General features: G+C 44.1%; 1 protein-coding gene across 1 annotated transcript; it reads left to right on the top strand.

Annotated features, from left to right (window-relative positions):
- The first annotated feature begins 5,743 nt into the window (after window positions 1–5,743).
- LOC149320669 (uncharacterized) lies at window positions 5,744–16,114 on the top strand. The gene is made up of 6 exons (XM_089503685.1): window positions 5,744–5,804; window positions 8,536–9,054; window positions 9,952–10,063; window positions 10,997–11,082; window positions 12,681–12,801; window positions 14,396–16,114. The coding sequence occupies exons 2-6, from the start codon at window positions 8,707–8,709 to the stop codon at window positions 16,012–16,014; spliced, it is 2,286 nt and encodes a 761-aa protein (XP_089359811.1). The 5' UTR covers window positions 5,744–5,804; window positions 8,536–8,706; the 3' UTR covers window positions 16,015–16,114.
- Window positions 16,115–23,784: the final 7,670 nt, after the last annotated feature.

Genomic DNA, 23,784 nt, shown 5'->3' with positions numbered 1-23,784 from the left:
GTGCAGCTCGGGAGTTCATGAATGCCATGACTACCATGGGCCTGTCCCAATTAGTCTTGGGTCCCACACATTCTGCTGGTAATACACTCAGTGTGGTCTTTAGTACGGAACAGGAATATCCATGGGCAGAGGTAATTCATACCTCTTCTCTGTCATGGACGGACCATTTTCTGGTCAAAGTAGGACTAAAGACTACTGCCCATATCCCCCTCGGGGGTGGAGGACCTATTAAAATGGTCCGCCCTCCAAAGCTCATGAAACCCAAAAGGTTTCAGAAAGCTCTAGAGCAGCGGTTCCCAACCTGTGGGTCGTGACCCCTTTGGGGGTCGAAGGACCCTTTCCCAGGGGTCGCCTAAGAGTCTTAGCCCCCCCCCCCCCGGGGTCCTGGCAGCTGGCAGGAAAGGGCCAGGAGGAGGAGGAGGAAAAGCAATTGTTCCCCTCCCAAGGCCAGGGAAACCAAACATCCTCCTTTTCCTAGGACAAGTCCTACATTTTAACCTTCTCTCTGAGGGGTCTCGGAGGAATTGCAAAACGTCCTCCATTTCCACGGAGACCCTTCCTCTGCAGCTACACCCGAAAGTGAAGCAAAGGGAGGGAAGCAGGAGAAGCCGCTGAGGCAGGCAAGCAGAAGAAGCAGCAGGGGAGAAAGAAGGGCACCGGGTTGGATTGGGCTGCTGGGGCTCATTGGGGAGACAGGGGACAGGAAGGTAAAGACCACTGCCTGCTTCCCCTCCATCTCAGAGAAGTGGGCCAGGCAGCCCAGTTGGGGCCAGAGAGTGCCTGGCTCAGGGGCACCGTCTGAAGGAGGGCTTCCCTCAGCCCTTTCCTCCTTGTCTTGCTCTGGGGGCTCTGGAGCTGGTGACAGTGTACCTTGGGGAGGTCTGGTGCTGCTGCAGCTGCCTCCTCATGTGTGGATTGAAGCATGCAGTGGGAGCCAGCATTTTACACACACACACATCCATGTTTTTTGTTGTTGCGTGCCTTCAAGTCCTTCTGGACTTTTGGCAACCCTAAGGTGACCCTATCCGTGGGAGGTTTCTTGGTCAGATTTCTTTGGAAGAAGTTTGCCATTGCCTTCACCTGAGGCTGAGAGAGTGTGACTTGCCCAAAGTCACCCAGTGGGTTTCATGGCAGAGCAGGGAATCAAACCCAGGTCTCCGCCAAGCCCATGGAAGGCGGCACCCTCACTGTGGGCACCAGCCTTTGCTCTGTGGCGATGGAGGAAACTTTCCTCCGGCCCCACTGTCTTCTGGGACTATAAGTTTGCTCCCTCCCCTCCCTCTTTGCTCCCTCTTCCCTCAGCGGAGCAGGTAACGTTTGTCAGGCTGCGTTCTGGGCCCTGCTGGCTCTGTCACCTCCCTCTGCTGCCACCGCTGCCCCCAGGCTCCCTCCCCATGTGATGGTGGCTGCATCCTGATCTGTAGAGTGGTGAGGTGCTCTTGGTGTTGTTCTGTGCCTTCAAGTTGTTTCGGGCTTATGACAACCCTAAGGGAAGCCTGTTGCCACAATTTATTTAGACGTAATTTTGCCAGTATCTCCTTCTGTGGCTGAGAGAATGTGACTTGCCTATGACCACTCAATGGGTTTCCATGGCCAAGCGGCAATTCAAACCCTGGTCTTCAATTCACAAATCACACTGGGCAAAATTTGCTGAGAGAGTTTGCCATTGCCCTCCCCGTGGCTGAGAGAGTGTGACTTGCCCAAAGTCACCCAATGGGTTTTATGGCAGAGCAGGGAATCAAACCCAGGTCTCCAGAGTCCTAGTCCAACTTTCAAACCACTACAGTGCAATGGTTCCTATTCCTATGTACTAATTATGAAATAATTGCAAACTTTTTTGCTGCTATTGTGTGTCTTCAAGTTCTTTACAACTTATGGCAAACCTTAGACAACCTTATGGGGTCTTCTTGGCAAGTTTCTTGAAAGAGGGGTTGCCATTACCATCCTCTGGGGCTGAGAGAGTGTGACCTTCCCAGGGCCACTTATTTGGCCACAAATTGTACATACCCCAGAATGCATCACTCAATATATTGGCAGTCCTTCCCCCGTAACACTTTCTCTCCAACCATCTCACTGCTGGAAGATGGAATTAATTTTTAAAGCAACATTTAAATCTTGACTATTTTTTAAAAAGTAAGGTCCAAAATACACTGCAGAAAAAATGCATTTTGAGACCGCTTTAACTGCCCTGGCTCAGTGCTAGGGAACATGGGAGCTATAGTTTCTTATGGCCCCAGAACTCTTTGACAGGGAGACAAATTACACTTCCCAGGAATCCTTAGCATTGAATCAGGACAGTTAAACTGGCCTCAAACTGGATTATTTCTGCAATGTGGGAGATTACCGCACTGCATTCTGAGAACGTTCCGTGTCATAACGTGATGAGAACGTTCCTGGAACGGATATTACCGCATTAGCAAACTAGAACGTGATCAGAACGTGATGAGAACGCATTTTACTGCACAGCGATTCCTTTTTCTTGAAACCGTTCCCAGAACATATTCCACCGAGGTCCATTCAAGCCGAGAGAAATCCATTCTCTCATTCCTCCGTCTCCTGATTGGCTGAAAGAATGACAGGCAGGGAGGCAGGCAGGCAGGCAGGCGAGCGACTGCAGTGAGGGAAGGTGTATGTGTGTGAGAGAGAGGGGGGAAAGAAGGAGGGAGGGAAGGGAGGGAAGAAGGAGGAGCTCCATGCAGGTCTCTTCAAGCCTAAGGAAAGCAAGTTGCCAGGGAGGGACTGGGCCAAGGGCAGAGCCCTGGCAGCCATAGCAGCTCTTTAAACTGGTTAGAAAAGAAGAGTCCTCTGCTGTCATCCCAATTCCCCTTTTGGGCAGCTTGTCACCCTTATGCCTCCTGTGTGTGTGCGCATGTAATGTGTGCCTTCATAGAATCATAGAATCATAGAGTTGGAAGAGACCCCAAGGGCCATCCAGTCCAACCCCCTTCTGCCATGCAGGAAATGTAATCAAAGCATCCCCGACAGATGGCCATCCAGCTTCTGTTTAAAGACTTCCAAGAAAGGAGACGCCACTACACTCCGAGGAAGAAGTATATTCCACTGTCGGACAGCCCTTACTGTCAGGAAGTTCCTCCTAATGTTGAGGTGGAATCTCTTTTCCTGTAGCTCGCACCCATTGCTCTGGGTCCTAGTCTCTGGAGCAGCAGAAAACAAGCTTGCTCCCTCCTCAATATGACATCCCTTCAAATATTTAAACAGGGCTATCATATCACCTCTTAATCTTCTCTTCTCCAGGCTAAACATCCCCAGCTCCCTAAGTCGTTCCTCGTAGGGCAAGGTTTCCAGACCCTTCACCATTTTAGTCGCCTTCCTTTGGACACGCTCCAGTTTCTCAATGTCCTTTTTGAATTGTGGTGCCCAGAACTGGCCACAATATTCCAGGTGGGGCCTGTGAGCTTCCCTCCCCGCTTTAATTCTTGTCTGGCACTTTGCAATGGAATTCTGGGAGTTGTTTGCTTGCTTTTGTGTGGTGCTCCAAACAGAGGAGCTTTTGTGGGTTCCTTCCTGGAGGCAAGGAGGAGAAGGTCCTGGGCATCCCTGCCATCCCTGCCTCCTGCAGGCTGCCGGCACAGGAGCCCCGCTGGACATGACACCAGAGCCCCCCCCCCCCCCCCCCCCGCAGAAGCAGCCAGACCCTCTCCCTCTTGCTCTCTGCCCTGGCCCCCTGTTTCCCTCTCTCTTTCTCTTTCGCTCCTTTCCTCTTCTCTCCCTTGTCCCAACTTTCCTCCCTTCCCTCCCTCCTTCTTTCCCCCCTCACCCACACACACACACACACACACACACACCTTCCCTCACTGCAGTCGCTCGCCTGCCTGCCTCCCTGCCTGTCATTCTTTCAGCCAATCAGGAGATGGAGGAATGAGAGAACGGATTTGAGAACGGATAAGAATACCGCACACACCTCTGTTGGAACGTTCTCGTCACGTTACAGCTTGCTGGGAACACATTCAATCCGTACCCTCCTGGAACACATGTAGAACACATTGAGAACGTTCTCAGAACCCGATTGGAACACAGACGTGTGCTATTCTTAAATGTGTTCCGTTCTCATCACGTTCTGAGAACGTTCTCAGAACGCAGTGCGGTAATCTCCGTGTTTTCGACCTACATGGCCCATATGCTATTACCATTATTTAGTTTTGTAGCTGTTGTTATAAATTGGAAAGACATAGAGTGCAAACTGCTCAATATATTTATCTTCTGGAGTGAGATGTGCTTTTCCAGCTGACTCTCACCTCTAAGGAGGGGGCTGCCAGGAGGATGAGGGGGGTGGGAGCACAGTGCCATACAGGGGCATTAGGACGTCTCTGGTGCATTTATATTTATATATTTTGTGAATTTATATTGTTGTTTTTAGCTTTTATTTTGTAATGTCACCTACAATTTTCTTGAATGTCCTCCATTTGGTGGTTTCTTTCCCTCCATTCTGGTTATGACATTGGTCTCCCTGCTCAAGGCTCCTCCACTGCTTGGCCTTCTCCCAAGAAAGAGCAGGGTGGCAGCAGCGGAGGATGGAATTAATAGTATTCATATTAACAATTAATAATAATTAATAGTCATTAAAAGTAATTAATTATCAATTATTAATAATTGGTTATTGATAATAATTAAATATTTATTAATTAAGCAGAATTTACATTATGATTCATAACAGTAGCAAAATTACAGTTATGAGGTAGCAACGAAAATAATTTTATGGTTGGGGGTCACCACAAGATGAGGAACTGTATTAAAGGGTGACGGCATTAGGAAGTTTGGGAACCACTGGTCTTGGAATAATGCCAAAGTGTCCTCCATTTTGATCATGCCTAAGAAACATTATATTAACATTTTTTTAAAATCACCAATTTTTTTCACATGTCCTCCATTAAAAAAAAAGCCCTACATTTTAAAATGTTGTCCTACATTTGTCCTACATTTGTCCCGGTTTGGAGGTCCTGACTTATGACAACCCTAAGTATGGGTCAACTCTAGTTTGCTAGTGATCATTGACTTTGGTGGCATTCAAATGAGAAAAGGTCTTAATTATAGGGAATTTCACCTTGAGAGATATGATAGCCCTGTTTAAATACTTGAAGGGATGTCATAGTGAGGAGGGAGCAAGCTTGTTTTCTGCTGCTCCAGAGAAGAGGACCCAGAGCAATGGATGCAAGCTCCAGGAAAAGAGATTCCACCTCGACATTAGGAGGACCCTCCTGACAGAAAGGGCTGTCCGACAGTGGAAGACACTTCCTCAGAGAATGGTGGAGTCTCCTTCCTTGGAGGTCTTTAAGCAGAGGCTGGGCGGCCGTCTCCCAGGGATGCTTTGACTGGGAGTTCCTGCATGGCAGAAGGGGCTGGACTGGATTCTGTGGTTCTACCAGAAGAACACAAACTGTGTCTGGACAGCCCCTGACGCACTCTGTGTGTGTATGTGTGCACAGTAATATCTTTATTGTGTGAGCGTTTTGTGTTTGCTGCCTCATGTGGCTCCAATGGGAATAGCCCCAAGTGTGCCTCCTCCTCCCCAGAGGCCTGCCTTCCCTCTTTTAGTTTCCCTCAACTGACTCCAACCGCCCACCCGCTCAAACGCGGGGCCCTGATAGGACGGGGCCCTGAGCGGGCCGTGGATCTGATTGGTGGCCGGGGCTCTGAGTGGCGGGAGGGATGGCCCAATCGGGGCTCGGAGGCTGCCTTGGGGGCGGGGCCTGAGTCAGGGCCTTCGTTCTCTCTGGGAGGCGGAGGAGGAGGAGGAGGAGGAGGAGGGCTGCGGTCGGTGAGAGAAGAAAGAGGAGCAGCGTCAGGTGGGCCTGCGCTGGCCTGGCTCCCTCGCCCAGCCCCAGCCAGGAGGAAAGCCCCTTCCTTCCTTCCTTCCTTCCTAATAATATTACATAGACAGATAGACTGAGATCTATACATGCTGACAAATAGGGTGTGTGTGTGTGTGTGTGTGTGTATATATACACACAGGTATAACTCCTGAGATAGATAGATAGATAGATAGATAGATAGATAGATAGATAGATAGATAGATAGATATATGCTGAGAGAGAGAGATTCTGAGATGTATATGAATATATATTCCGAAGAGAGAGAGAGATTCTAAATGTGTGTATGTGTATACAAATATCCTGACATAAATCCTGATATGTAGATACACACACACACACACACACACACATATATATATTCAGAGAGAGAGATTCTGAGATACATAGATATGCTGAGATGTATATGAATATATATTCTGAAGAGAGAAATATTCTGATATATATATGTGTGTGTGTGTCTACAAATATTCTGGCATATAAATCCTATATATAGACAGATTCTGAGAGAGAGAGAGAGAGAGTCTCAGGTGTATATAAATGTATGTTCTGAAGATGTGTGTGTGTGTGTATACAATTAATCTGACCTCTATAAATCACGATATATATATTCAGAGAGAGAGAGATTCTGAGATAGATAGATATTCTGAGATGTATATGAATATATATTCTGAAGAGAGAGAGATTCTAAATGTGTGTGTGTGTATACAAATATTCTGACGTCAATCCTGATATATATATATATACACACACACACATATATTCAGAGAGAGAGAGAGAGTTTATGAGATAGATATTCTGAGATGTATATGAATATATATTCCGAAGAGAGAGAGAGATTCTAAATGTGTGTATGTGTATACAAATATCCTGACATAAATCCTGATATGTAGATACACATACACACACACACACACACACACATATATATATTCAAAGAGAGAGATTCTGAGATACATAGATATTCTGAGATGTATATGAATATATATTCTGAAGAGAGATATTTTATATATATGTGTGTGTGTATACAAATATTCTGGCATATAAATCCTATATATAGACAGATTCTGAGAGAGAGAGAGAGTCTCAGGTGTATATAAATGTATGTTCTGAAGATGTGTGTGTGTGTGTATACAATTAATCTGACCTATAAATCTCGATATATATATTCAGAGAGAGAGAGATTCTGAGATAGATAGATAGATAGATAGATAGATAGATAGATATTCTGAGATGTATATGAATATATATTCTGAATAGATGTGTGTGTGTGTATACAAATATTCTGACGTCAATCCTGATATATATATATACACACACACACACATATATTCAGAGAGAGAGAGAGAGTTTATGAGATAGATATTCTGAGATGTATATGAATATATATTCTGAAGAGAGAAATATTCTGATATATATATGTGTGTGTGTGTCTACAAATATTCTGGCATATAAATCCTATATATAGACAGATTCTGAGAGAGAGAGAGAGAGAGTCTCAGGTGTATATAAATGTATGTTCTGAAGATGTGTGTGTGTGTGTATACAATTAATCTGACCTCTATAAATCACGATACTGTATATATATTCAGAGAGAGAGAGATTCTGAGATAGATAGATAGATAGATAGATAGATAGATAGATAGATATTCTGAGATGTATATGAATATATATTCTGAAGAGAGAGAGATTCTAAATGTGTGTGTGTGTATACAAATATTCTGAAATATATAAATCCATATTCTGAGATGTATATGAATAGATTGTGATATGTGTGTGTGTGTAATTTGATATGTACATATGTATGTGTCTAAGAGATGCACTGCACTGAAATATTTATTCTGAGAGAGAGAGAGCATGCTCTTAAAATTCAAAGGCATAATAGCTGTGTTAGTTTGTAAAATCAGTACGCAGAGAAGCTTTGTAGCCCCTTTGGGACTCACTGAAAGAGAGAAGTTGGCAGTATGAGCTTTCCTAGACTAAAGTCTACTTCCTCAGATGCATTTGGACCCAAACAGACTTAATAACTTAAAGTCTATGAAGCTCATGCTGTCAACTTCTTTCAGTTAGTCTCAAAGGGGCTACAAGATCTCTTTATATATACTTTCTTATTTATATATAAATCCTGATATATATATATGTGTGTGTGTGTGTGTGTGTGCGTGTTTATACACATACTCATCCCTCCCCATCTGCTGGGGTTGGGGGCACAGGACCCCCATGAATGTGGAAAACCCACAGGTAACTAAAACACTATGTTTTTACCTGAGAGAGCACCTCTCTAGGAATCTGCAGGTCCTCCAGTGCAACTCTGTGGGCAACATCTGCCAGACATTGACTGTAGAGTTGCACCAGAGGAGCTACAAATGCCTCGTGGGGTGTTGGCTCTAGGAATCTCTAGGTCCTTCGGTGTGACGTTCGGTTAAAGGTGACCATAGAGTTGCACTGCAGGACCTAGATATTCTATGTGCTAAGAATAAGAAGAAGGAAAAGCAGTGTGGACAAAGCAAGTGGAAGTAGGATGCCACACTGTAAATGTGTGTAATGGTCTTGGTTAGCGGCTTTTCCCCTTATTTTTGAGTGGGAGGTAACATTCTGTACAGGGAGAAGAGCCACTTTTCAGCTTGGATTTAGTTGTAAAACATCATCTTCTCTCAAGAGAGTCTTCAGAACAGATCATTCACAGAATGCCTTGTGTTCTTTGTAGGCCTTGATGTCCCTGGTAATTTCCCCTGAGACAAAGTCTAGTAAAAGAGGAACGTGAGTCTTTGGCGTGTTGGATGATGCCTGAGTGCACTGATGGTAAACTAAAACTCAGTCAGCCATCCGTTAGGGGAGGATTTCACGCTGCTCAGTCAAAGTACAGAACAAAAGAGCCATGCTTCTTTTTGGAGGAACCACTCAGAGGAGCTTGGAGGAGAAGATGCTCAGTTCTGAGGTCCAGCGCCAGCACTTCAGGCAGTTTGTCTTCCAGGAGGAGGGTTTGGGGCCCCGGGAGGTTTGCAGCCAGCTCCACAATCTCTGCTGTCAGTGGCTGAAGCCAGAGAGACACACCAAGGCTGAGATGATGGACCTGGTGATCCTGGAGCAGTTCCTGGCCGTCCTTCCCCCAGAGATGGGGAGCTGGGTTCGAGAGTGTGGAGCGGAGACAACCTCCCAAGCAGTGGCCTTGGCAGAGGGCTTCCTCCTGAGCCAGGCAGAGGAGGAGAAGCAGGGAGAGGAGCAGGTGAGCTCATTTCATCCTGGTCATTTTGAGGGGACATACTAATGTTTTGGCAAGGATTTTGAATTTTTTCCCCAGAAGACAGTTTCCAGCCAGATTGCTAACTGGGGTTGTTCACAGGGAAGCCATTAGTTCCTTTTTAAACAGGTTTGCTGGTTATTGTTTCTGTTCCAGCCACAATTCATAGTCCTAATTATGTCCTATAAAGCACTGTTTGGCTTGGTTTCCTGCTTTTTGAAGGAGTGTACCCTCCCACGTGAGTGTCATGTATGTTCTGGTCCCACTACCCTCATGGTTGTATTTCGTGGGATTTTAGGATAGAGCCTTCTCAGTGGCTACCATCAGGATGGAATCTAGAACTCCCTCCCTAGGCAGGTTAGACTCACTCCCTCCTTAGATAAAAACATCCTTCTGAAAACAGTGTAGTTGAATCTCCTTCCTTGGAGGTCTTTAAGCAGAGGTTAGATGGCCATCTGTCGGGGATGCTTTGATTTGGATTTCCTGCATAGCAGAATGGGGTTGGACTGGATGGCCCTTGTGGTCTCTTCCAGCTCTATGATTCTATCTGCCTTTTAGTCTCTGTATTTTAATAGTTTCAATTCTGTATATATCTTACTTTTTAACGATTATTTGTGCATATGTTTATTTTTTTTCCTTTGTACTTGTTCTAATTGCTGTAAACCACTTTGAATCCCAGACTCAAAAAAAAAAAAAACCAAACCATGGTATACAAATGAATAAAATCATCATCCTTATCCTTATGTAAATCTAGGCAACCCTTCTCACCTTTTATCTGGAAGACATCTAGAGTGCAGATAATGCATCACATGGCCTTGTCCTCTTTTCCTATCCTGATTTTTCTCTCTTTCTTTTCTTTCCTTGTTTCTGCTTCTGTTGCAGGACTTGTTTGTGGAAGAAATGGCTGAAGTGGAGAAGTATCCTTCTGAATTCAGTCAAAGACAGCAACCCAAGTGGATCACACAGGACAGAGAAGGAAAGTCCTCCTCAATGAGTAAGGGCTAAGAGGGTAGTTTTCTATTTGACTCCCTTCTCTCAAATATGTCTGAAATATCTGGGCAGTATGGATTAGAGGACTTGAACAATTTTACATCAGCACTTTGAAATTACAGGCCTACCTTAGTTAACAAAGTCTATGACAGTTAAGCATATTTTTACAATGACCTTTTATGCTTGTCCAACCTTCCTTTTCCTCCTCTTCTGTGCAGCTGAAATTTGTTGGTAGGATTGACACTGGTGAAGGAAGACTGAAGAACCACAATTTCAGTATCCAGTTCCGGTAGCATGTCTGCAGAAAACAATACAATATAGTCTTGTGTAGGAAAGAGTGGAATTCTGTTCTAGCCCATCATCATCATCATCATCATCATCATCATCATCATCATCGTCATCATTATATTAAGCTTTATTTATATAGTGCTATAAATGTACACAGCACTGTACATACAATCAATTAAAATAAATAAAATAAACCTGCCTATGGCATATGTTCTACAAAAATAATTAAATATAATACATATTTGTACATGTTAACATTCAATAAAATAAGGCAGACAACAAATTAAAATAACATTAGATAGCCCATTCTAGTGTAGCAGTGTGTGCTACTATGCAGGGAACAACCAGGAACCTGAACTTCTTCATTCCATTCCCTTCTCAACCAAATTGAGTGCTTTTTTCTTCAAGTTGGTGAACATTTTATGCCTGTTTAATTCTATGTACTTGCCTACTTGCTTTTCATATATTTATTAATTAGTGGGGGGGGGGTGTACCCCTGCCAACATTGGAGTTATTTTGATTCTACTAAGACCTCCCAGTTTCTTTTGTGCATGCAATAGGGTGTTGGCTGAATTTACATGACTAGGAGGTACCTGAAGGAGAAAGAATACAGAAGAATACATTTTCTTTCCTTTTCTGTTCTTCACAGGAGGTGGAATAAGGACTAGGCCTGTATGTAAAAGCACATCTCTCTATCCTGATGGGCTCAGAACAGCTTCTGCAAGACGATATCAGGTAGGGGGACAGGATTTCAAGTGAGCTTAGAAAGGTCTGAGTGCCCATCTCCCTTTGACTGCTCCCGGGTTCCCATAGAATCTTGTTCTTTTTCTTTGCTTCCCTCAAAGGTGCCACTGTAAGGGGCCTTGAGTCAGCCATGGTCGCCTTGGTCGATGATCTCCGTCTGGGCATCGACAGGGGAAGCGTGTCCCTGTTGGTGCTCTTGGACATCTCAGCGGCTTTCAATACCATAGACCATGGTATCCTTCTGGGGCGCCTGGCAGAGGTGGGAATCGGGGGCACTGCGCCCCAGTGGTTCCGGTCCTACCTCTCCGGGAGGTCCCAGATGGTGCAGCTGGGAGACGTGTGCTCCGATGAGAAGGCCCTTAAAACTGGGGTCCCTCAAGGAGCCATTCTGTCTCCCATGCTATTTAACATTTACATGAAACCGCTGGGAGAGATCATCCGGAGACATGGGGCGCGGGGTTATCAGTACGCTGATGACACCCAAATAATCTTCTCTATGTCTCCGACTGATGCAGTGACTGAGGATGGCGTCTCTCCTCTCGTGGCCTGTCTGGAGTCAGTAATGGGCTGGATGAGGGAAAACCGACTCAAGCTGAATCCAGAGAAAACGGAGGTACTCGTGATAGGTTCCCCTGGTCCAGGAATGACGGTGGTTCCACCTGTCCTGAACGGGGTCACGCTCTCTGTGAAGGACTCCGTGCGCAGTCTGGGGGTGCTTCTTGACTCGTCCCTTCGCCTGACTGCTCAGGTGAATGCGACGGTCAAGAGCACCTGCTATCAGCTTCGGCTTATTCGCCAGCTGCGCCCATACCTGGCCCAGAAACTGTGGTACATGCCCTGGTAACCTCGAGACTGAATTTCTGCAATGGACTCTACATGGGACAGCCCTTATACCAAACCCGGAAGCTTCAAATGGTGCAGAACATGGCAGCTAGGCTGGTCACTGGCACGTCCAGGGCCAGCCATATAACACCGGTTTTAAAAAACCTCCATTGGCTGCCCATTCGCTTCCGGGCGCAATACAAGGTGCTGGTGATGACCTATAAAGTCCTAAATGGCTTGGGCCCAGGATACCTGAAGGACCGCCTCTCACCGTACATTCCGCCTCGCACCCTCAGAACATCTGGACAGCAACTCCTTAGGGTCCCCGGGGCGAGGTTATCCTCCACCTCTAGGAGGTCTTTTTCCATCGCCGCCCCAGCCCTTTGGAATACGCTGCCCATAGAGCTCCGCTCAGTTACCTCCCTGGCCCAATTCAAACGGGAGTTGAAGACCTACCTGTTTCAAATTGCATTCCCCGATTAAGTCCCTACAGGCCCCCCCCCGCCGCACAGGCCGCACAGGCAATGGTTTGGCTAACCCAGGGGCATTTGTTGTTGTTTTTGTTTTGTTTTTTGCTTATGTGTAGTGTATTTATGTAATTTTTGATATGGTTTTTAATGGAATTTTGTGTATTTTTAAATGCTGTAAACCGCCCTGATCTTATGGAAGGGCGGTATACAAATAAAACGTTTATTATTATTATTATTATCATGTAAAGGTTTCAATTTTCCTAAACCATCTGAAAGAATCGTGTTCTCTTTCTTCAGGTGACATTTAAAGAGGTGACTGTGTATTTCACAGAGCAGGAGTGGGCCCTACTGGACCAAGGCCAAAGAGTCCTTCATGGGGAAGTGATGGAGGAAATTCTGGGGATCCTGTCCTCTCTGGGTAAGGCTCCCCTGAGAGTGCTTCCTCACTCTTGATATATTAAAACAGTTTAAATGGTTTTCTTTCAGCTTTGCTGATATCTGACCTTTCCTCCCAGGAAGCCTTTCATTAACAGTTTTTGGTCAAAGTCACAATGATTAATGTGAGGTCCAGGTGGAACACTAGGTGGAGTGTTGGTAGCCCCACTAGAGATATTTCCCCTGATCTGCCTTCTCTAACTGCCACTGTGACTCTGTCCAAACACCATTAAAAATGAAAGATTGGATTTTTAAGGGCAAGTGAGGAGGCAGAAGGAGAAAGCAGCTACGTCTTGCTCCCATTAGGTAGTTAAGTCCTCTTCCTACCACTGAATCCTGTAAAGATGGAAAGAGAGGCAGAGCATTCCAGTGGAGTGAGGGAAGTAAAGGGGAGGATTTGAAGGCATTGGCAGCCATTATTTCCCCAGGTCTTCCTTGAAAAGGAAGGAGAAAACCAAGACCTGGTGTGGAGGCAGGGCTAGTTCACGTGAATGGAAAGCCAGCATTGCATTGCATCACATCCTGTACAGAGATATAAATCCCACCTCAACTGAATGTTTTCTTCTGGGCCACATTATTCTTGTGCCTTCAGGTCAGGTATTTCATGCAGATGTTCTGTATGAATTTCAGAGACATGGACAAATAAGTGGACCTTATCTTGTTCCCTGAACTAATTTTCACATGACTTCAGAACTTGTTGTTGAGGTACCTCATTGAATTAAAAAATAGCTGAAAAGGAAGAGCATCAGATATTTAGTTGGTATTCTTTACATCCTAAATTAAGTCCATAGATAGATGCTCTAAATTCTTAATATTAGTACTTCTACCTTCATCTAGCATTACCTGATGGGTGCAACAGCTGGGAGTTGACCTCGAGTATCCAGGGCCATATCACCACTTGCTGCACAATACTGATTCTGTGTTAATGCCGTCCAGCACAATATCTTCCATTTGTGAGAAAAACAAAAAAACAAACAAGCTTCATTTATATACCGCTTCATACCGCCTAAGCAGTGTCTAAGCGGTTTACAACCGTAAGCTAATTTGCCCCCAACAATCTGGGTACTCATTTTAGCGACCTCGGAAGGATGCAAGCCTGAGTCGAGCTTGGGCCCTTTTGCTGATCTTGAACTTGCAACCTTGTAGTTTTGAGTGAATAGCTGCAGTACAGGCATTTAACCACTGCGCCACCAGGGCTCCCATCTTCTCCTGGCCCAACTTACTCAGGATCAGAATCAATCCTGATATTGCCTGTCCAGAGGCTTACAATGAGAAAGGAAGATCAGAACACGAAAACCAAGATAATTGTGTTTAAGGGGTCGGATGATGGGAGGTAACCAATTCATATACCAAACTCCTTAAAGCAGCTTCCTTTCAAGGAAAGCATTGAGGAGTGCTCAGTGGAGCTCATCTCTTAGGCAAACCAATGGAGAGGCTCTGAAGTCCCATCTCCCACTCTGAGATCTTCTCCTATTGATGTTAGCTTACAAAAAGTGTTGACATTTTGCCTTCTGTTTCTTTTTCTTTTTCTTTCTTTTTTTTTTTTTGTTCTAAGCAGTACTTTCTCTCTTTTCCAGGCAGTGATGGGCAACTGATTAAGTATAAAGGGGAATTATGCCAAGCATTGATGCAAAGAAACAAATGCAAACAGATAAAAGAGAAGGAAAGAAAAAGTGACACTGAGGAGGAGTGGAGGACCACACAACCTTCTCAGAAAGATGATGTTTATGGAACCAAAATCCCAGGAAGAATGCAAAAAGGAAAGGAAAGAAATAAATATCTTTGTCTTGTACGTGGGAGAAGCTTCATGTCTAAAGCAAGCCTTAATCTTCAAAGAGGAATCCAAACAAAGGAGAAATCTTTCAGTGCTGGTGAGTGTACAAATGGCTCCAGTCTGATTTCACTTAAAAATGTTCATACAAGAAAGAGACCATTTAAATGCTTGGAGTGTGGAAAAAGTTTCACTCGGAAGACAAACCTCACTCGTCATCAAGTAACTCACACAGGGGAGAAACTGTTTAAATGCCTCGAGTGTGGGAAAAGTTTCACTTGGAAGACAAGCCTCACTCGTCATCAAGCAATTCACACTGGAGAGAAACCATTTAAATGCCTGGAGTGTGGAAAAGCTTTTATTAGTAAAACTCATCTTGCTCAGCATCAAGCAGTTCACACAGGGGATAAACCATTTAAATGCATGGAGTGTGGGAAAAGTTTCACTCAGAAGTTAAACCTCACCTATCATCAAGCAATTCACACAGGAGAGAAATCATTTAAGTGCATAGAGTGTGGGAAAAGTTTCACTCAGAAGATAAGCCTCACCTATCATCAAGCAATTCACACAGGAGAAAAACCATTTAAATGCCTGGAGTGTGGAAAAAGTTTCACTCAGAAGATAAACCTCAATTATCATCGAGCATTTCACACAGGAGAAAAACCATTTAAATGCCTGGAATGTGGAAAAGCTTTTATTAGGAAAACACATCTCACTCATCATCAAGTAACGCACACAGGGGTGAAACCATTTAAATGCCCAGAATGTGGAAAGGGTTTCACTAGGAAGACATACCTCATCTATCATCAAATAATGCACTCAGGGGAGAAGCCATTTAAATGCCTAGAATGTGGGAAAGGTTTTATTCGGAAAACACACCTCACACATCATCAAGCTATTCACATAGGAATGAAACCATTTAAATGCCTAGAGTGTGGGAAAAGTTTCATTCTGAATAGAGACCTCACTCGTCATCAAGCAACTCACACAGGGGAGAAGCCATTTAAATGCCTGGAATGTGGAAAAGGTTTCATTCTGAATAGAGATCTCACTTGTCATCAAGCAACTCACACAGGAGAGAAACCATTTAAATGCCTTGAGTGTGGGAAAAGTTTCACTCGGAAGACAAGCCTCACTTATCATCAAGCAATTCACACAGGAGTGAAACCTTTTAAATGCCTGGAATGTGGGAAAAGTTTCACTCAGAAGACAAAACTCACTCGTCATCAAGCAATTCACTCAGGAGACAAACCATTTAAATGTATGGAGTGTGGAAAAAGTTTCATCCAGAAGACAAAACTCACTCGTCATCAAGCAATTCACACAGGAGTGAAACCATTTAAATGCCTGGAGTGTGGAAAAAGTTTTACTCTGAAGGCACACCTCACTCGTCATCAAAAAACTCACAGGAGAGAAACTATTTAAATATCTGGAATGTGGAAGTGTTCCATTGAGAAAAGAGACCTCACTCAGGATCAAGCAACACACAGGAAAGAAACCATTTAACTGCCTGAAGTGTGGAAAATGTTTCATCCAGAAAGCACATCTTGGTTATCATCAAGCAACACACAGGGCAGAAGCAATTTAAATTATTTGAATGCTGAAAATGTTCATTCAGTAATAAATCTTGTTAAATGCCTTCTATTCCCAATCTGTTCAGTTGTATATCTTTGCACTTTAGGATTTTGTCTAGTACTTTCATAGCCACCCTTTTCATTCCTACTCTTCTGATCTCTTTACTGCAACCTCTGTTCTGATCAATGTTTGATCCAAGGTATGGAAATCTTAGATTATTTTGAATTCCTTGTCATCTAGGATGAATTTATGTAGGTCTTCCATGGTCATGTTTGTTTTCTTTAACATTAAGTCTACCTTAGCACTTTCTTTTTTTAAGTTTTGACCACCACAGCCAGGCCACTGAGGGAAGGAGGCAGCAATCACCACAGAAGCCATTAAAAGTATTTCAGTGTTGAGAATTCTCATTCAGAGAAGACAACTTACATGACATTTTAAAAATTCATACCCAGGAGAAACCATGTATATACTTTTGACTCAGAAAAGTGTCTAAGGGCCTGAAAAGACAGGCCAAAATAAAACCCCTTCAGGTCACTTTGGAAGTATGCTGTTTAAATGCTGCATGCATCCTAAGAGGCTGGAAGCTGCGCTAAAGCCATGCTCCAGTCCTAAAGACTGGAGCGCAGCTTTGGCACAGCTTCTGGCTTCTTAAGATAGTGTGTGTCATTTAAACATCATACCTCTAAAGTGACCCAAAGCAGCTTTATTTTGGCATGTCTGTTCATACTTCACACGTTATAATACTCACAGAAAATTTCTGATAGAAAAAACCAAGGAAACTTTCACATTCTTGAAGCATGGGGAGGCATGTAATGGGAAACATGATATTAAAGAATCCAGACAGGGAGAAGAATATATGAATTCTTGTAATAGGAAGTGAGATTCCCTCTATCTCCACAAAAAATGGAGATAGAGAAAAAATCACACAGAAATGAGCAACTTAAATATTTCCACATAAAAATAAAAATGCAAGCATATCTCAGTTAAAGCCACAGACCAAGAAGTTCCTTTTCATAAAGTCTTTTTACACTTGTTCGATATCCCTTTTCTTCCTCATTCTCTTTTTAGCTACATGCTTTTATCAGCATCACCATTGAGGATAGTGAAGGAGGACTGGAGGAACAGACTTTTGATGCTGGGTTGCTAGGGTGCATTTGCAGGAACGTATTCTCAATCATGCTTGAGCTGAAAAAGAATACTGTAACTGATCCTAGGCTAGTTCTGTGTGTCTGCCTATAACAGACAATATAAACATTGTCTGTCTCCAAAATCCATTATTAAGCATCTGGGAGGGGGGTGGGGGAGATGGAGAAAGTGAGACCAAAGCCTGCCTCACCAGCTACCCACAGTATGTTTTTAAAAATTAAAATAGCCATAGATGTGTAAGTATGTATAGAGATCTATAAATTAGGTCTCTAAAATGGAAATCATAAGAGAAATGAAGGCTAGTGAAAGAAAAGATAATCTCTGGATGCATTTTAGACAAATCAAGTGCTCTCTAAAAGATTGAAAATGTGTGTGGGTGGGTGCTTTTTTGTTTTTTAATTACGCAAGGATGACCTGATGTGGTTGTTTCATGTGTGCATATTATTAGTCTTGTATGAAAGGTTGGCCGCAGTGTGTTGAACTACTCTTTTTGTGGTGAAGGAACTTATTCCTGTTATTTCCATTTTATTTCTACTTCTGATACCAAATCTCCGTTAATAGAGCAATGCCCAGAAACACATTTACTTGGGTAATACATATATCTGCCCACGGGAAGAGAGTGTGCTATTGTTAGGTCCAGCAGGATCCCAAGCACCTGTGTTTAAGATCGCTACAGCTTAGGGATACCACTTCTGTTGTATGACCCATAACACCTAATTCCCAGCATTTTATGGCAAGCAACTCCTGACATTTGGACCCCCCAAATTCAATTCCTATCCTTTAAAACCATGCTGTTAAAAATAACAATAGAGAAATATGCATCAAATATATCAAACACAGAGAGAATAATAGCAATAGCAAGTACATTTCTATACTGCTTATCAGTGCATTTAAGCACTCCCTAAGCAGGTTACATTATGTAAGCCAATTGCCCCCAACAAGCTGGGTACTCATTTTATCAACCTCAAAAAGATGCCAAGCTGAGTCAACCCAGATCCCCTGGCTGGTATTGAACTCACAACCTTCTTGTTTGTGAATGAGTGGCTGCAGTACAGGCATTTAGCCACTGTGCCACTAGGGTTCCTACAGTAATAGCCCTCAACAGTAACCACCTTCGTCCCCACTTACCTAGGTTCAGGCTTCTTGGAATATTTTGCAGAAGACAGGAGACAAGCTCCAGTGCCCCAAGATGGTCAACTGTTTATTCAGTGTTTTAAAAGCTCAGTGTGTTTCGGTCACAAGGAGAAAAGGCCTTTTTCAGGAGCTAGAAACAAATACACATACATTATAAGCATTACAAAGGACAGGACTATTTACACAACCAATGATCAACCAACTATCCACTAACAGCAACCCACACTATCCATAAGCCATGCCCATATTTATACTCATTGTCCATGGCATGGTCTAGGAGTCCTAGTAGACCACAGGTTGAACATGAGTCAATAGTGTGATGCTGCAGCTAAAAAGGCCAATATGATTCTAGGCTGCATCAATATGATATGAGGGCTTGATGATATGGTGATTTAATGCTCTATAATATGTTGGCTATTGAGAAGGGATATCAGTTATGTTAAATCCAAGTCTGGGAAAGAGGAGGGGCAGATGGCCAGCGGTGGAAATAATAATAATAATAATAATAATAATAATAATAATAATATTTATTTGTATACCGCCCTCTGGCAAACCAATCCGGGCGGTTAACAACAGTAAAATATAAAATATGACAATTAAAAACCCTTTATCCCTCCCCCACTTAAGACAGTATTAAATAGTATAACATATTAAAAACACAATATCAAGCATAAAAACAGCAATTAAAACTAAAAACCCTGATATCCCTCTGTTGATCCTCAACCATCACTAAGATGGGGCCACGGGAGGAATGAGGTAATCAGGGTACCTGGGCCGGGATGGTTAATCTGGAAAGGCCTGCCGGAAGAGATCCGTCTTGACCTCTTTTTTAAAGCTGTCTAATGATGTTATCTGACGGATCTCATCCGGCAGGTCGTTCCAGAGTTTGGGGGCGACAGCAGAGAACGCCCTCTGGGAGGTCGCCGCAAGCCTAGATTTTAAAGGCTGTAGTAAGTTCCTCCCAGAGGACCGGAGAACGCGGGGAGGATTGTACGGGAGGAGGCGGTCCCTAAGATAGCTTGGACCCAAGCCATTTAGGGCTTTAAAGGTGATAACCAACACCTTGTACTGGGCCCGGAAGCTGATAGGCAGCCAGTGGAGGGACCTCAAAACCGGAGTAATGTGGTCCCTCCTAGATGTACCTGACACAAGCCTGGCTGCCATGTTTTGAACCAGCTGTAATTTCCGAGTCAAGCACAGGGGTAGCCCCATGTAGAGTGCATTACAGAAGTCAAGGCGTGAGGTTACCAGCGCATGCACAACCGTCTCGAGATCCCTTACTTCCAGAAAAGGGCGCAGCTGGCGTATCAGCCGAAGCTGATAACAGGCACTCCTGACCGTCGCATTTACCTGATTTGTCATCAGGAGCGACGAGTCAAGGAGCACCCCCAGACTGCGAACACAGTCGCTGGAGGAGAGTGTGACCCCATCCAGGACTGGAGGTTGCAACCCAATTCCCACTCCCAAGGAGTTGTAGTTTTATGACGTCAATCATCTTGCCGTGGATCTGAGCACAGGGAAGATCTTCTTTCCGAAGGGAGATGAAATGGTAACACAGGAGGAGAAGGAGGGAAACATGAAGGGTACTTTGATCTGGATCAAAGGGGAGCAATTTTCCCTGGGAGATGAGAGGGAGTTGGAAAGCAGGGCTGGAGGATGGGAATGTATTTGTGATGGTCCAAGGAAGAACTTTGTTTTGTTATCCACAATTAATCTCTAGTTTCTACTACACTAAGATGCTGTTTTGGTTATTGGGAACAGGGTCCTCTGATCCTGACAGTGATGTGTATGAAGGAAACAGGGACTGGGCAATTCTAAACTGCATGATACTCAAGGCTGCTGCTTCTGCATGCCAAATGCTCAGGGAATAACTGAGAGACCAGGGCTTGTCCAGAGACACATGGGACACCCTAGAGCCCTGCTGAAGGCATCCCTATGGGGCCTTGGGGACCTTGCTAGACAGTAAGTCTCCTCATGTGAATCTGCATAACACAGGATTCCCAGACACACTTAATGGAACTGGCCAGCTGGAGAGATCTTGAAAGGGAGAAAAGAATGTTAAGAGGTGATATGATAGCCCTGTTTAAATATTTGAAGGGATGTCATATTCTGAAGGGAGCAAGATTGTTTTCTGCTGCTCCAGAGACTAGAACAAGGAGCAATGGATGCAAGCTCCAGAAAAAGAGATTCCACCTGAACATTAGGAGGAACTTCCTGACAGTAAGGGCTGTTCGACAGTGGAACACACTCCCTTGGAGTGTAGTGGATTCTCCTTGTCTGGAGGTCTTTAAGCAGAGGCTGGATGGCCATCTGTCAGGTATGCTTTGATTGAGAGTTCCTGCATGGCAGGGGGTTGGACTGGATAGTCCTTGCGGTCTCTTCCAACTCTACGATTCTATGATTCTATATGATTCTAAGTTCTCAGCCAAGAAGTAGCCCTAAGAGTCGGCTTCCTCCAAAGATCTTTGCCAAAGTTGCTCAGTACTGTTTTCCCCAAGTATATCTTTGTGGGGCCTCCTGTTTATTGTTGAGCTGAATTCTGCTCTTTTACATTTTTTTATTTTTGTCAAGCTCAGGCACTCGGATGACCCAGTGGAACCCTGTCGCCTGATGCCCAGTTTCTCTCTTCATTTAAAACATTAACACAGGTGTTGGTTGGTGGTAGTAGTAGTAGATTTATTTGTATTCTACTTTTCTCCAAAAATTGAGACTCAAAGCAACTTTATTGTGGTAGTTATTAACTGCCCTCAAGTCAAGTCAACTCATTGTGACCCTGTGGATGAGACATCTAACACTGCCTATTTTCCATTGCTCTGCTTAGTTCCTGCAAATTCATGCCTATGAGCTCCTTAATAGAGTCCATCCATCTAGTATGCGGCCTTTCTCTCTTTCGACATCCCTCCCCTTTCCTAGTTTATTGTCTTTTCCAATTAATCATTCTTTCTCATGACATGACCAAAGTATGATAGCCTCAACTTTGTCATCTTGGCTTCCAGGGAGATATCCAGCTTGATCTGCTGTAGGACCTAATTGGTTGTCTTTTTGCTGTCCATGGCATCCTGAGCACTCTTCTCCAGCACCACATCTCAAATAAATTGATTTTCCTGCTATCTGCTTTCCTCACTGTCCAGCTCTTGCAATCTTACATGATAATACAGTGAAGTTAAAATATACATTTGTGATATATTAAAATTGATTGTTCATTTTCATATTATAGTAATTTGGTGTTTGGGGAACTACAGTTAGTAGAAGTCACAAGCCTGTTGGCTTGCACCTAGTTCTGGTTTCTGCGGAAAGGAGCTCTTTCCAAGGACATCCTTTCCAGCTGGAAAAAAGTTTGATGAGGGCTGTGGAGGAAGATTCATACTAGATGAAGGACAGGTGAAGAGCCAAACTCAGAGATGTGACTGGGAGGGGGAAGGAGAAGACCAATGTTCCCCTTAATGTTGTTGTTAACTGCCCTTGAGTTGGCCTCATCTCATAACCTTTTATTGTTTATTATTATTATTGTTTTTTCCAGTGTGTCAACTCTTCTCATGATGTGGCTGAAATTGGTTAAAATACACTCATATATGCACATAAAGAAATCTTGTAGCACCATTGAGAATGACTGAAAGACAGACGTTGGCAACATGAGCTTTCATTTAGGCATTTAGGAAAGAACATATAATCGTAGAAAAGATTGTACAGTGGGCCGTTCCGGATCCCTCCGCGTAAGGCGAATTCCACCTATGCTCAAGCCCCATTGTAAACAATGGGGCTCGTGTACGGCGGCGCAGCGGTGTGCGGTGCGCAACGGGCACACGCGCCCCTTCAATTGAATGGGACATGCCGCCCCTTTTGCCCCGTGCGCGCCCCGTGGCTTGAGCGCGTATGCTCAAGCCGTGTAAACCGCGCCCGCGTATGATGCGGGCGCACTGTATACTGTATTCCTTTAGTCTGTAGGAGTTTTTGTTTGTTGTTTCTTTTGTGTGGTTCTTTGTATCTGTGTGGCTTTTGGTTTGTCCCATTCAGTATTTAGTGTATGTAGAATTTTTAAAGCATTTTAAAAACAGAGAGTATACTGTAAAGTCGAAGGCTTTCATGGCCGGCATCCATAGTTTTTTTTTGGTGGGTTTTTCGGGCTATGTGGCCATGTTCCAGAAAAGTTTCTTCCTGATGTTTTGCTAGCATCTGTGGCTGGCATCTTCAGAGAATGTTTGCCTGGAAAGGACTTGGGTATATATAATGTGTGACCTGGAAAGGCAGGAGTGAATTTGCATGTATGTTGTTTTTGTTGCTAATGGCAGGCCTCAGGGTGGAGGGTCTGCAAAAGAGGATTGATGTCTGCATGATAGTGCTCATTGTCTGCTGGGAGATTTCGCATTTGCATTTGTTGAGTCTTTGTCTTGCTATCTTTCAGGACTGGTAGCCAAACCTTGTTTACTTTAAGGGTTTCTTCTTTCCTGTTGAAACTGTCCAGGTGTTTGTGGATTTCAATGGCTTCCCTGTGCATCCTGACATGGTAGTAGTTGGCATGGTCCAGAACTTCAGTGTTTTCAAACAGTATTTTATGCCCAGGATGTTTTGTGGCATTTTCTGCTACTGTTGATTTTTCTGGCTGACCCAGTCTGCAGTGTCTCTCACATTCCTTGATTCGTGTTTGGACACTGCGTTTGGTGGTCCCTATGTAGATTTGTCCGCAGCTACATGGTATGCGGTAAACTCTGTGGCTGTGAGAGGGTCTCTCTAGTCCTTTGCTGAGCGAAGCATTTGCTGGATTTTCTTTGTCAGTTTGTAAACCATTTGAAGGTTGTGCTTCCTCACCACTTTGCCTATTCTGTCTGTGACTCCTTTGATGTATGGTAAAAATACCTTCCCTTTGGGTGACTGCTTGTCTTCACTTCTCTGGGTTTTCCTGGGCCTGGCAGCCCTTCTAATGTCTGAGCTGGAATAACCATTGGCCTGTAGAGCCCGATCCAAGTGCTTCAGTTCATCTTCCAAGACCTAGCTGTATTCCTGAACCATCTGAACAACATCCACCCCAACATCCAATTCACTATGGAAAAAGAAAAGGAAGGAACGCTGCCATTTTTGGATGTCCTAGTCATCCGCAAACCGAACATACGTTTGGGTCACACAGTATACCGAAAACCCACACATACAGACCGATACCTGCACAAGAACTCCAACCATCACCCAGGACAAAAAAGAAGCACAATCAAAACACTGGTAGACCGAGCAAAACGCATCTGTGAACACCACTTCTTGGAAGATGAACTGAAGCACTTGAACCGGGCTCTACAGGCCAATGGTTATTCCAGCTCAGACATCAGAAGGGCTGCCAGGCCCAGGAAAACC

Source organism: Sceloporus occidentalis, unplaced genomic scaffold (genome assembly GCF_023333645.1).
Source record: "Sceloporus occidentalis isolate IW3139 unplaced genomic scaffold, rSceOcc1.0.p SCAF_1, whole genome shotgun sequence".
Taxonomy (NCBI): Eukaryota; Metazoa; Chordata; class Lepidosauria; order Squamata; family Phrynosomatidae; genus Sceloporus; species Sceloporus occidentalis.
The sequence above is the reverse complement of the archived record's forward strand: the minus strand, read 5'-3'. Positions and strand labels throughout refer to the sequence as shown.